The sequence below is a fragment of the Embiotoca jacksoni genome, unplaced genomic scaffold, assembly GCF_022577435.1.
Source record: "Embiotoca jacksoni isolate LCO1_2020_lvr unplaced genomic scaffold, fEmbJac1.0.p SCAF_17, whole genome shotgun sequence".
In the NCBI taxonomy this organism is placed as follows: domain Eukaryota; kingdom Metazoa; phylum Chordata; class Actinopteri; family Embiotocidae; genus Embiotoca; species Embiotoca jacksoni.
The window spans coordinates 4,914,656-4,929,736 of record NW_027185307.1 but is presented as its reverse complement, the minus strand read 5'-3'; the positions used below and the strand labels follow the sequence as shown (position 1 = coordinate 4,929,736).

Sequence of the window (15,081 nt, the reverse complement as noted above, 5' to 3'; positions counted from 1 at the left end):
TGAAGTCTAGCGAGAGCAGAGGAGCGGAGGTTGGCATGCGGCTGCCGGTGAGATCATCATCGTGCCATACAAATGGAAACAATGGATGGTGTCTGTGCCTCGCTGCGTCTGGGCCTCGCTCTCAATTGGAAAATCAATGCGAGGATAGACACCCGCACACGATCAGAGTCGCCCAAAAGTGGGACTAGAAATCGAAACATGAGGGATGGCATGATGTAATGAAACAGTGGCACATAAGTACCCTGAGATAAAAAAAAATAAAAAAAATCAGCTCAGCCGTAATCAGTGTCATTTTTAGTTTCTTAGAGAGGAAAAAAATTCCTGAGAGCCCTGTAGTCAGTCGTCATCACTAAACAATCATGTGCAGCTGTACATCCTGACATCGGATCATCAAGCGGCTTCCAGACGTGACATACCTTCAGGTCTCTTTTCCTTCCTCATCAATGTGTTTCATAACCATTACTCAGAGCATTAGTCATGTGTGTGCGGCAAGGATGGGAATGACCCTGGAGTTAAAGATGATTCACCGGGAAATAAACCTTAAAACCAGTCTGTTGTGCTTCCTGTAACAGCTGCAACTGAAACCTTTAACCAGGCGGCGCTCCACATATACAACAAACCAGACAACCTTTTATTTTATTATCGCCGTCATCTGACCTATACATCCCTCTCTGTCAGGGAAACAGATGATGGGCGCACGGGTAGACATACATAATTTAATGCCACCAAAGAGGTGTCGCGGTGCTAAAAATAAACTGTAATTCCGTCAGGTGAGTATTGTGATAAATGGAGGGTCGTGAGTGGAGCTCATAGTTCCTGCAGCATTTGAGTAATACAATTTTCATGAAAGGAGAATTAATGACACTTTCAGGTAATGGAGCTCTTCTAAAAAGCTTCCCCAACCAACACCAAAGTAACTGTAGGTGAAATTAGTGAACAGATTGCTGAAAGGTGGTTTAATAATACTTCATCTGGGGATAGAAATGCATCTCTTTAGTTTTAAAGTAGCTGAAAAAATATCTTCCCCTTTTATTACCACATGAAGGAGATTATAATCAGATTTTGAGAAGAAACAGGTGACCTGAGGCTCTGCATCTATTTCATGACTTGTGACTGGAGCATCCTCTGAGATCCATAAAGCACTTCCAGAGGTTGTTTCCTGGACCGAGTCCTCCGTCTGTGTCCACCAGCTGCTCATTGGCTTTTGAACACAGAGGAGCACTCCCTTCCTACTCACCATTGGCATTTCTCTTATTGTTTTTTTTGGTGAGGGGAAAAAACGAATAAAGTCGTTCCTCGAAGGCCTGGCTTATTCAGTCAGCAGCCCACACACACATACAGATGGGAAGCTACCCCCCCCCCCCCCCCCCCCCCACACACACACACACACACACACACACCCGTTGGGGAAGCAGCGAAATGGATTTAGAAGAGGAAGTATTTGGTTCTTCTTCTCGCAGACTACAGATTGCTGCATGCAACTTCTTGGCAACTCAATTATAAGCCAATCAAGCAGCGAGAGATAGAGCTTTTGAGCCTTTGCTGTTCCTTGAACGCCCCCCGCCCCCTTTCCCCCTCTCGCTCCCGCTCCCCCTCCCAGCCCTTTAAACCGCATGTCTCTTTGCTGCACCCACACAGCACTGACTAGGCTTTAGCCTCGAATACATATCTTGTGGCCTTGCTGCACATCTGAGTCACACAGCGCAGAGACAACACACTGAGTAACATAGATAGACCTAATGATCACGCCCACAGCTACCCCTGCCATTGAGGGATAATTGGAAAATTATCTTGAAACTAAACTTGTACAAACAGACTTAAATGTGTAAATATGTCTGCCTGGCATCCCCCATCATTTACTCTTAAAGTCACACACATAAAATACCCTCCATTCCTTATGTGGATTTCAGTGTGTCGATCTAATTGCATGCACACCAGGCTTTAACTGGCTGATGTTACAAGCCCAAGCAGGACTAATTCTTTTTCTGCCTCTCTGGTTTCATTAGTTTGTGAAACCACTGGAGCTGTGCACACTGGCTGTTGCGAGACAAGGAGCTTTGAGTCATCAGTTTGCCTCACAACAGTGGGACAGAAAACACCCTAAAACACACACAAACACACAGAGTCAGATATATTTCGGAGCAAGCCGGAGCAGGAAAAAAAACTCCCGGGAGACAAGGACACATTGAAGTGTTGCCCACATATCAGCTTGCGACTGCTTTATGGAAAGATCCGGAGAAGCCCGGGTGATTTCTTACCCTGCCTGGCATGTTTACGGCTCAGGTTGTGTGTCCCTCCAGATATGAGTTACTGTGCACCAGCATGCCCGGAATATATGGTGTCATCTATAGGTGGGCTTGAGTCCAAACACAATAACAATATGGCAAAATGTGGAGAAGCTTCATTCTGTTACATCAGCAAAGTCTCAAAATGCAGCGCCTTGCTATAGATGCAAGATTAGGAGTCATAACTCACACTTCTCTGTTCAGCGATTACATCACCTATTGAGCATGATTCAGCTTCTCAGCTCTAGATGACAAAGAGTTTCACATCTTTGAGTGATGAACTTACCCAAGATCCTCTGGACATTTCTAAATGTTGGCTATTGGTTTATGTATATAGGTCAGCAAGTTCTGCCGTTGCCTCCGGGCTAAAAGGAGTCCCACTAGTAATCATTATCTGGCCCTGTTTGTTTTTGCTGCGGTCTCTGCGGTGTGGGATGGACTGTGCTTTACATCCCAGCGTCCTGGCAGCTAGTCTTCTCTCCCTGACCCGTGTAACCTCGGTCTGTTAGCGCAGCCTCGGCTTCGTTCTTCTGCCTCTAACAAGCAGCCATTAATAAATCATGCTTTTGCTCATTACCCAGGCCCTGTTATCAGCCCGTGTCTGTGAAATCGATCTAGTCTGGGCACTTCTTCACTGGAGACCCCATGCCTCTGTCCTTCACATCTTGCAAGGCATCACTGTCAGTGGCTTGTTTCCCCTCCCAGCCCTCTCTCCTCTTCACTCTTCTCTTCATCCTCCTCTCAGTGGACTGGAGCTCTTTCCTCTTTTCACCACTCCCGCTCTCTTTCATCATTTCTCCTCATCACATCCTGTGACAACTTACCCCGATGCCCCTTTTGGACTATAGCTGCATAGAATTTAAACATTTGTTCCAAAAACTTTCAAAACAAATTACAGTGTTTCAGTTTGCCCTGGCAACGCTAAGGTTTGTGGGACTTTAAAACTCTCAAACCATAAGGCGATGAAAGTTTGTAAAACTGGGAATTTAAACCGCACCCATCAAATGGCAGGGAGCCCCTCAAAAATATTACTGCTCTTTAAATGAAAACATTAATTTACAAAAAACCTCGGCTCATAGTATTGATTAAAGTCATAGATCGGCCCAACTCTCTTCAAATCAGCCATATTTCAGTGCGCTCATGTCCTGAGATTGTTCGAGTGTGAGCACCCATGAGTGTTCCCAATTAGCCCCGCTCCTCAGCTCATTCCCAGAGGCTCTTCTTTTCCATTACACCTAATGAGATCCTTTCAGAGAAAACATCCCAAGGCCAAGTCTCCCTATTAGACCATTTTTAGTTAAGCCTTTACACTAAGCCGCTGTGCCATTGGTCCAGATTGGAAAGAAGTCCGGCCGGCCGTTTGAATGCAGATGTTAAAGCTAATGTACAGTACATACTTCCATTATGCTTTCCCCATCCAACTCTGGCACGCGTACGGCCATTTACCCAGCAGAGAGGAAGTCAGCTTCTGCGTTATTAAATGGGAACCGTCTGAAGCCGGCAGGATTTGATTTTGTTTCTATTTGTGGACCCAAAATAAATCTGGGACTTACTGTAAAAGCCTCTTGAGCCTGTTGACAGGAACAAAAGTATTCTGTCTCCCTACGTGACTGTCTTTTTTTGTCCGTCTCCATCCATCTAAATCCTTTGAGTGGCGAGGAGAGAGTGTGAGAATAGCACAGTTGAAGCTCATTCATTGCTCCCAGCTGTTTATGTCTTTTTACTCCTGGAAGAGAAGACGAGGAGCAGGAATGACCGGCTCTCTGTGGCATGCAGATGTTCCTTTCCTGCTCTTTGCTTTGAGTCATTAAGTGTGGCACGGTACTATATAGAAGGTTGGCAGGCAAAGCCAGCTGACTGGATGGCTTTAACATGCTGGAGCTCTGCTAAGACTTTTGGAGGCAGACAACCCTGGCTTTGATTTTCTGAAATATGTGCACTCTGCTGTGTCTACCCGCTCGCTCTCACATAAAGCATTTCACTGTTGTCACTCTTTCTTTCACACCCTTGCACATGCACATACCGATGATCTCGTCTGAGTCGATGCAGTAATCGACTCAAGGCTCTGGTCGCCATCCATCAGAGCCCGGGCCCATCTCACGTCAACATCAAAGGCCTCATGTCTCATCATGATCTCTGAAAACCTGTTCCACCAACGCTTCCTGCAGCGCTCGCGCGTTTTTAGCGGCGTCCGCACGCAACACCATTACTCCTCATTAACGTCAGCTCAGCCTGTCAGAGAAGAGTGTTAACGCTTGTTAAAATTAAGCATGCTGCTTTTACACTGAAGGGCTGGGATTCTTTGAAAGTTTTTCATGTTCACACCACACCCACTCTCTTCTTCTGTTATGGATGAAGGGATGGTACGCTGGGTTAAATAGCCTCCGCAGTGGTCAGAGGGAGACCATTAGTTATCGCTGGAGGCTGAAAAATTACATTTGAGCCCCATAACTAGCAAGAGCTGACTCCTTCTCCAGACCCTTAACATCGCAGTGAAGTCAGGCAGCAGCACTAATACGATCAAAGTTTGAAGGCTGGTCCTGCCACAGAAAACAGCAGCCAGGGTGACACACAGAAGTGTGTGTGTGTGTGTGTGTGTGTGTGTGTGTGTGTGTGTGTGGTCCTTCTTTCCTGGCAGTGTTGGTCCTGGTTGTGATCGGGCATGATGGTTGGCAGACAGACGCTGGGCTCCTTTTCCAGGTCTGATGCAGACCAGTCTCTGTCCCTGCCCTGCATCAACCCACACATACATCATCCAAACATACACATGAAGAGACTCGGTCATGTGCCTCTCTGACCCCATGCACTGCCTCTGGCTGTCTCCTTGTGAAAATATAATAGGCCTTCAGTAATGCACTGCAGTTCATGATTACTTTATAAAGCCCTGCATATTTTAAAGGCACAATATTTGATATTCAATCTGTATCTCGCTTTCCTCCTGGCCGATTTTGATAATGTGATTGCAGACCTTGTTCTATTCAACGCTCACTTTTATCCAATAAGCTCTTGTCGCCCATCTCAGGAAATTAAGTTGTCATTCTGTGTCTCTTTCATTAATGTGAATATCATTTCATTGCTGTTTATTAAATTCCAGGTAGCAGCTGATGAGATGGTGGCCAGAGGTGATTCTGATAGCAGGGCTATATTTTAACTCCAGCTTTGCGGTGTGGAATTAATATAGGCTGTGCATTACAAGTCTTTTCTACAGAAGTTATTCATACATTTAAACAGGCTGAGAGATTTATATTTCAGAGGGATCTGCCTAAGTTAATCACCATTGTGAAAGTGTAGCTTACAGCAGCCGCTGTGGAATTTTCTTATAACAGATGACATAAATACTCTTTTTAAGCAGCTTTTTCTCAGTCATCTCTTCTCTCTTCGCCCTCCTCAGGTGGATCTCGGGTTCTTGCGGTTCGTCTCGGCCATCGGCACCCAGGGCGCCGTTTCCCAGGAGACCCGGAGGATTTACTTTGTCAAGTCCTACAAAGTGGACGTCAGCTCTAATGGAGAGGACTGGATCACGTTGAAGGAAGGCTCCAAACAGAAGGTATTCCTCAACATTGGTGTAATAAAAGTTTTATCTCAGCTAGGAATGCTGTACCTTTAGGATTAGTTATGAGGCTAACTTAATTTACAGTGAAAAAAATTTAATTATCCACACACGTGAAGTTTTCTTTCTAGATACGTTTGCAGTCCCTAGTTCTACATTTGTGGAACAAATGCAAGAATCAAAATAACGGTTGTTTGCATCCTCCTGACCAACGACTGTGTCATAAAAACCACCCCTGCACATGTACTGCATTTGGAATATCCCATCTCAGTTAAGCAGCCAGCTGACTTGAATTGTGGTCTCCTCCGAGTTGCCTTTGAGCTCAACAAAGGGGGAAGTACCCGGCTATATGTACTTGAGTCTCTGTTTCCCAACGTGCAATTATACACTGTGATCGGTATGGTAATATCTGTGTAAGTGGATGGTATTTAGAGCAAAAGCTGCAGTGCTAATATAGCACTGACTTCAGGGAGGAATGTTGCCTCTGATTTATGTCAGGCAGCCGTCGTAAAAGAAGTGGAGATGACAAAAGACTTGACAAACAAGAGTTAGAGGAGATCAGTGTAGATGGAAACAGGAGAGGCTGTCAACTTTGAGCAGCTGGTGGAGGTAGGTCCAGATGAGAGGGAAAAGAAAAGGAAGGAAGCGAAGGATGGCATGCTTGACCGGAGCGTGACAGGCTGTAACTATCGATCGGCGATCAGCCCGTCAAACAGACCAGGTTTTGTCCATCTGGTGGCAAACACAGCCGCCGCTGTGGGTGTCCGGAGACGTGTGTGTCAGGCAGTCCTGATGTTTGCGTGGCATGTAAATACCACAAGGCATTTTTCAGTAAAGGGGTGTGAGGTGACGAGTGGAACACAAAAAAAATTCTCAGCAGCCACAGAGCATCCAAACAAGCGTGTTTGTTCTGCGCCCCCGGGCCTGACTCTCTTACCGTCTCTCCAAAGTACACAGTTCCTTCTGTAAAGTGGCAGCTTAAAGGTGCCGTTGTGAGCCAGGCCTGTGTTTTTCCGGACTCTAAAGTGCTTTTGTGTGGAGGGGCACCATTTGCTACATGCTGAGCCTGCAGTTTGGCGTCTTAGCACAGCTCGGGAAAAAGCCACTTTACTGTTAGCGAGTGGAGAAGAGACTCGGCGTGGCATTTAAGAGAGTGGATGACTTTGTAGCAGGGTCCCTTAGTGATGTGGCTGACAGGTATTGCTCAAGGACTGAGCGGCAAAAGGAGGTAGGCAGGCTGTGTAGACTAATGGGTCAACTCTGGTGGTGTTTTAGTTCATCCCAGATTAGCTACCTTTCTATCTATCTGTCCATCCTGCTCCTGTCAGCTGGATTCTTCTCTGCCCCATAGCTACTCAGTCAGGGAGGTCAGGAGGTCACATGGTCACCGCAGTGATTCAATTACCCAGAATGAAGTGTGACGGACTGTGGGGAGTTGTTTGGCCTGGGTGGCCGGTCTCTTCGTATGGTGCTAGTAAACTGTTGACTGACCCCGGGGGAGAACAGTGACATCATTGACCTTTTAACAAGACACTGCAGTAAAAACCTACACCAGATCTGGAGGTCGAGGACAGAGAAAGGGCATCTTGAGCCAATCTGGTCTTGTCAGTGTTACACATCCTGCCTCAGGTTTCATAGGCGCAGGCCACGGGGCAACTCCAGGAGCGACAGGGAAACTGTTTATCAGGGAGCAAAACTTTCAAAAATGTGTCTCCTGCAAAAAAGTAGTGGTACCAAGAAAAGTAAAGGTCGACCCTTTTAATATGTCATTAGATTTCCAATGCTGCTTCTTGTCAATACCTTGACTAAGTACAGAGAAAGATCGATGCCTCAGCTCCTGTTGTTTTATTTCTTCATTTTCAGATTCACACGAAACATCTTAAACATTTATTGGTCTAAAAGGAATGTGAATCTTTCCTTGAATTGACTGTCTCTTTCAGGATTCAATGCAGCCAAGGTCTCTGACAAATTTCCACTTTGTATCTTAACTAGACAAATTCTGTCAATAATTTGTTCTTCACAGGTTTTCCAAGGCAACACCAACCCAACAGACGTTGCCAAGACGATGCTGCCCAAACCCACGCTGACGCGCTACGTCCGGATCCGTCCCGTTACCTGGGAAACAGGCATCGCACTGCGCTTCGAGGTGTATGGCTGCAAGATATCAGGTTGGTTACTGCTGAAGATCCCTGCTGATCCGCATACATACACACATGCATCACATCTCTGTCTTTGCTCTCAGCTGCCACTGAAAGTACATGAATCTATATGATAGTGGTTATAGTCTAAACTGAATACTTTAAAAAATAATAATCAGCTGATGCCACTGCCTTTACTCTACTGCATGACTCCATGTTGGTTCAGCTGTGTTCTTGTTGCAACACAGTTGGTATTTCCCATCCAGGCCTCGGTCGCACAAACACCTCGCTCCTCCTCATAGGTGTGAAATGAAGCTTTCTGTGCGAGTCGTCCTGTAAGGCTAAAGCAAACTGCTGCATAATGGACAAGTGGCACATAAAGGAGGATTACCTATTTATGTTACCCCGTGTTTAGATGTACCTCATTCAACATTAATGGAGCCAACAGCTGGCAGGCGGAGGGAGCTGGGTGGGCTCTATATGGTCCCATCCCTCCCACTGATCTGTTCGCAGCCTCCTCTTTAGCCCACAGTCTGTCTTTTGATTATCAACCTTTGATTTTGGAAACTCTCCTCTCATCTTTGCCTTTTTGTCGATGTTATTTTAAGGTGCGGTGTGTGCGCGTGCCCGACTCCTTTTTGTATGGTTTCAGCACATCTGTCTGCATCTCTGTGGTATTTTGAACACGTGTATCGAGTTCTAATTAGTGCTAGCTTGTGTGTTTTGTTTCTTCTGTACTTAGATATATTTCAATGACAGAACAAAAACAGAAAGCAGCCATTTTTCTTGTCAGTGTTGTCAGCTCAGCATTAAGCCTTGGATTAAATCTAGGGTCAGGATTAGAAGTAGCCAGCTAAACGTCCTCATAGTTGTGTTTGTGTGTTTATGTGGAGCTACGCAGTTCTGCATTACATATGCGTGGCTGTTCATGTCATAGCTGAGGGCACTGTGGGTACAGCAGGGTTACAGCTGGGGCGTATGTTTGTGGCACACAACCAGACCGCTGCGCAGAGTGTAAACACATCACAGGATCCAAGTCACCACAGGGCCTCCGTCATGACGTCAGCACCCCTGGGTGCTCTGAAGACACTGCCAGCTCCACTGCATGCTAGTAGCGCTGTCAGAGAGAGGAACTCTGAGGCTCTTGAGGGCTACATAAACTCGATGACTCACTACATTTGAGTTATGAATCCTTGATACAAGAACTTTAATGGGGAAAAATAAAAGAGCATGGAGAGCTTTTTAAGTGCATCTCAACTTTTCCTGAAAAGGGCTGCCATTGTATCAGCCGAGCGATGCACCAAAATGTGACATAAACTATAGAAACTATTCAAATGTGCATTTTTTATTTTTTTTTTCAAACTTCCCACTTTCTGTTTTTGATGTCAAGACCATAAGTCAGGTGTCACAGAAAAAGAGGACGTGAGCTCCATAATGTTCTTCTTTAAACCATCATGGTCGCGTGGCCCTGCTGATACCATCAGCTTCTCATTAATAAACAGAGCCACCGCCCTGTTGTTTGTAAATATGCCGTGGTCTATAAATATCTCTGATGAACCACTGATGCTCCACCCAAAACCCCGGACGTGCCCCATGTATCACCATCTCTGTGCGTTGCAGTCCACAAACATTGTGTTTGTCCCTCTGGGCGCGTCACTGCGTGCCATCTTGGCAGCTTCTGTGATCGCAGCTGAAGTCGATTAACAGCTCCAGATGATCCGGGGAGTTCACTCAACTGTCTCAACTCAGATCACTCCTACACACACACACACACAGTCAATCACACACATGTATCTTTCTCTTACATGTTCCTACTTCAAAGGCGTTGAGTGTGCAGTGCCTTAGCTTTGCTCTGCCAGAGGTTAGCTCCTCTGATCACTCTCAAACACATCTTGGCCAAAGACGAAAGAAAGTTGGGGGGAAAAAGAAAAAGAAAAATAGCCAAGAGGCTTTCCGCACAGCCAGCGTTTGTTACTTGAGCTCCGATCTGGACTTTTCTGCAACGCAGGGCCAGAGATCCGTCTCACAGGTTCGCATAGGAGCTGCTTCAGATAACCGGAGAGAGAAACAGTTCTGAATGAGGCCTTGTTCTCCAAGTCTTCGCTCACTTTTCCCAGATGCAGCTATTCTATTGAGTCCTGCTGCGCTACAGCGCACACTTTGTCTCAGAAGGACACAGAAGATGTAATAATGCCCGGATTTATCCTTCCGTGGGAGCCAGATAGTAAATATGTTCCTGCTCACCACAGGTCTCTGAGTCAGTGTCGGAGTTAGGACAAGAGAGACAGGAGGATTTACGCCTAATACAGGCTGCTATGTGTCAGGTTTCTAGTTACAGTAACAACATGGAGAAACCTTTACGAACACATGTGTATTCTTTCATATAGAGGCAATTTAAAGTGTGTAATATAAACAATATCCTTTTTAAAGGCGAAAATTGCACCCTTCACCACTCACCATGCACATATCAACCACAGTTTCATCTCTTCGGTTATTGTGGTCATTGTCAAAAACAAATTTTGTGTTCCTAACATGATAATGTCCAATTACATTTACTTTTGTTTTGGTAATTATTGTTATATCAGGTTGTTGGGTTGCATCTATTTTTGTTGACAGTGCCACTAGTAATGTTTCCATTCATGTACAGTCAATAACTTTTCATCAAACGGGATCTCAACAACTTAGCAATCCTAAGACTGGATGCCCCTCCTTCTTTGCTGAACTACAAAGACAAGAACATGCGGGAGGTTTAAAACAAAATTGAGGTCGAGCATGAAAATGTTTCCAAACTGTAGCAACAAGTTGTTACCCTGCCCAGCTCTTAATATAAAGGGATGTGACTAAAAAGGAAAAGTTAGAGGACAGCCATCTCCCTTTGGAAACAAATGGAAGATGGATCCAATGATGCTAAAACTTAAGATGGGATAAGATCAGAGAAGTCAAAGGAAAAGAAGGAAAAGAAAGTTTGGAAGTGTGGACAGGAAACAACGAGGTGTTCAAAGATGTGGTCCCACAGATGTTGACAGCCGTAGAGCAGAAGGTAGATGAGTGCAGCAGCAGATAAAACACAAAGAGAATGTGTTTTTGTGTGAGTATATGTGAGTCTACAGAGGGAGGGGTTGGGAGATGAAAAGAAAAAGCGCTCCCAGAATGCAGGAGGTGGAAGCACCAACCGAGAGGAGGGTTTTAATTGGCTGCCTGGAGACAACCGCTTCAGGCAGAAGAATTAGTATGCATGAGACCTACAGTCAGAGAGACAGAGAAAGAGAAAAGAGGGAAAGATCACAGAAACATCACGAAGAGTTTGGGGAATTGATTTTGACGATCCCTGTTGCCCCTATATGAACCTCAAACTCAGCAAACTAAGCTTGTGGCCTGGTAAACCACGTTGAACATCAAGCATTTGGATATAGATCAAGTCTGTTTTTACCGACCATCATCTTTGCAGGTTTTCATTAGTTTGTATCAAAAAGCTAAGCACCTTTTGCTTTCCCTTTTGTCTTTCAGAGTACCCATGCTCGGGCATGCTGGGCATGGTGTCAGGCTTGATCACCGACAACCAGATCACTGCGTCGTCCCATACGGACCGGAGCTGGGTACCAGAGAACGCCCGCCTGCTGACGAGCAGGACGGGGTGGACCCTGCTGCCCCAGCCACAGCCCTTCACCAGCGAGTGGCTGCAGGTGGATCTTGGTGAGGAAAAGCTGGTGAAGGGGATGATCATCCAGGGAGGGAAGCACCGTGAGAACAAGGTCTTCATGAAGAAGTTCCGCCTCGGCTACAGCAACAACGGCTCCGACTACAGGATGGTGCTCGATACCAGTGGGAACAAGCCAAAGGTGAGTTTTTCTTTCAATGCATTTTGTCGAACAGATGCTACAATACCCTTGAGCAATGCTTAAGAATGTCTAAAATCACAGGGGAATTACGTTCTGGTCCCCTTCATCATTTCTTTCGCGTGGGCACATTTCTTTCAAGGGACTTCATGGTTTGATTTTGATCACCAAAAGATTCTTTTTACCTTCCGCATTGTGGAACACATTTTAAATACATGCTTCTAAAAATGGCTCTCAGATACGTCAGAACATTGATTCTGATTATGACGCATTTAGTCAATTTTCACCAGAGCGTTGCGCCTGGCAGTTGTGAGTCATTCGGCAGTCATTGTGAGTCAATTTCAGCAGTGCTTTGAATCACATCAGGATAAGCATCTCAAGTCCTTTTCCCAGTTCTCTCTTCCTGCTTTGTATTCTGCACGACGCACACCGTTCAACTCTTTCAAAGGATAGTGAAACCTCTCCAGAGAGGAAGGAGGGGTGAAGGGAGTCAGGGGAAAACAGGTTGGAGGGAAGATGAGAACAAGAGAGGAAAAAAAAACGTGCAGCACCGAGAAGCGACCAAAGATTTATCTGCCCGTACAGAAGATGCACGCCAACACTTTTCCCAATGCATGCCCACTCTAACACACAAACAAGTCATATATGCTCACGTACGCTACCGCACACACCTCCAGGAAGAGCCACAACAGCCCGTCCCCAATTACAAGTGTCCCTGACAGGGCATAAATCTGATCCGGATGGGCTGATGGTTGATTTATGAAGGTAGTGAGGAGGATCCATATCCCGCCTGTCCTAGTTAGCTGCCTTTCTCCCCTCGTCTAAGAGGTTCCCAGCATCAGAGGCTCACCAGGCTCCTTCACGTGATCACACCCATTAATCCTCTTCCATCAATCCTTGATCTCCTTCTTTGCTTGCTTCTCTTGCACCCCACATCTTTCTCCCTCATTTATTCTTCCCCTTGCGGAGGATCTGAGGCGGAGAGGAAGTGGACGAAAGTTGCCTCTGACAGAGGTGTGTGTCATGCTGTCTTTTCCCCAACGTCACTCAACTAAGCTGTGCTTTAGATGTCTGTGGGATGAGGGAGATCTGGTCATCTTCTTTTCTTTCCCATCATCCTTCCACCTACCCAGCACCCCCCCTCCCTCCTATCACTTCAGGTTTTCAGATGGCAGGATCAGGTCTGCGTTTGGAAAGCTGCATCAGTCAAACACTCAGCAGCCTCATTACCAGCAATATAGCTCTTGATGCCTCTTCTCCTTTTCCCGACCAGATATTTGAAGGTAACAGCAATTACGACACTCCTGAACTGAGGACGGTGGAGCCCCTGCTGACCCGTTTCGTCAGAATTTACCCGGAGAGGGCCACTCCTGCCGGGATGGGCCTGCGACTTGAACTCCTGGGCTGCGAGATTGACGGTAAACCGGAACACTGATACAACTTCTAATTAAATATGTTGCATTGTCAGTGCTCTTTCTAAATAATATTTTCTGTTCAAGGCAAATAGCGTTTCTATTTATGTTGGTTGACATGTCTACCTGTTGTACTGATTCCTCTACCAGCAGTAACAATGTTTCTGCCGATGGTGGTAACCCAGGGTGAAAACTTTTTTTTTCTTCTTCTTGCTGTTGGCAGTTTCTGCTGTAGTAACAGTTTAAACCACAGTAATGACATTTTCAATCCCAGTGCTGACATGAAACACCGTCTGACAACATGTTTACATTCTTAGTCAGCTGATAAGGCAAACCTCCATCTCGGTTCATTCTCAGACTGTGCATACAAGCGTTCACATGTGACACGTCCTGACTCGCAGGTGAGCAATCTATCAACCTCGATGACACTTGGCTTGCACGTCATGTCTTCGCCACAGTCCTGGTTATTTAAAGACGTGCGTGAGGGCTCCCTGTGTTGAGCCCACAGCTGTCCAGCTCCTGCTCTTTATCCCTACAAGGGACAGTTGTGTTGTCTCCCTGTTACATCAAAGCTGCCCCCATAGCTAGCCACTTCTAGAGGGGATCAAATGAAAGCCCACCTGGCCGACAAGGATTATTGCACCCTGACCCCCATCGCACTCTTCTCAACCCGTGCATGTCTCAAAGGACTGCGCACACTTTGCAATCTCTAAAATTACCCTTATTTTTTTCTAGCTCTTTATCTGTCTCTCGCAAAGCTGATGTAGCACAGAAACAGCTCAGCAATATAAGAGTGTGGCGCATGTTCGCCCTAAGTGGATTTACATATTGGATTTCAGGGAGGCCTATTCTCTTGTAAGCCTCATGGACTCCCACCAGGAGCTTTAGTCAGATGATAATGCTTGTTTTCAGTGTTAATGCCAAACACACACAAACTCACGCAGACGTGTGCACACAGAGCAACCGCAACCACCTTGCCAAACATGTGGTTACAGGCAAGTACGTACACAGGTGCTTGTCCTAGTGTGTACAAGCGTGTGTGTGTGTGTGTGTGTGTGTGTGTGCGTGTGTGTGTGTGTATGTGTGTGTGTGTGTGTGTGTGTGTGTGCGTGGTACCCCGTAGCAGGAGGGCTAAATCCTCATTTCTGTGAGAGGCTCCCCTGACGCAGCGCTGACCCCATCCCTGACCTTCCCCACCCTGAATCTGACAGGAGCTGATCTGCCTCATATTTCATGTAGCAGAGAGAGAGAGAGAGGGAGAGAGAGAGAGAGAGCATCGGCTCACATACACATTGATTCTGTACACATTTTTCAGGCAGTTTGCCCCTATCAGTCTATGCCTCTCCTTCTTCACCTCTCTCCTCGTTCTTTTTCCTGCGTCTGCTCTCGGGGAAGCCCGTTCATTACTCAGTCAGCGTAAACACTCGAAAAGGCACACATACCGCAGGACGGCTGTGCTGCAGCGGAGCGTGGAGCGGATCTCGGCCCTTGACCACATCCAAGTGAGGCAGGCTCCTAATGATAGGATAGGATGATCCTAACGACGCGGCGGCAGCCAGGGGCCCTGCCTACAGCCAATCCCAAGTCCTGTTTCTGCGTCTTTGAGTTTCAGCCGCCCAAGTCCATAAGCAGCGTGCTGTAGCTTCAGCTCCATTTATACACCCACACCTCCACAGCTTGATAAAAGGAAGGATGCTAATAGCTCAGGCCGACATTGAAGCTCAGTGTCCAACTGTGGGCAGAACATGCTGCGCATTCAGATGCATATTTCCGTGTTTCTTTGTTTGTTTTCTTTTTTTCTGTTTTAGCGATAAGCCAGGCTGAAAACAAACAATTTCAGACGACATGTGAACCCCATGC

General features: G+C 46.3%; 1 protein-coding gene across 3 annotated transcripts in view; it reads left to right on the top strand.

Moving 5' to 3' along the window:
* nrp1a (neuropilin 1a) overlaps positions 1–15,081 on the top strand; it is a 60,944-nt gene that overhangs the window by 38,084 nt on the left and 7,779 nt on the right. For all 3 annotated transcript variants that reach the window (XM_069151328.1, XM_069151326.1, XM_069151327.1), the window contains 4 exons: positions 5,677–5,832; positions 7,859–8,003; positions 11,481–11,812; positions 13,083–13,227. In XM_069151328.1, the coding sequence (XP_069007429.1) occupies positions 5,677–5,832; positions 7,859–8,003; positions 11,481–11,812; positions 13,083–13,227 (778 nt within the window). The remainder of the gene's footprint in view (positions 1–5,676; positions 5,833–7,858; positions 8,004–11,480; positions 11,813–13,082; positions 13,228–15,081) is intronic.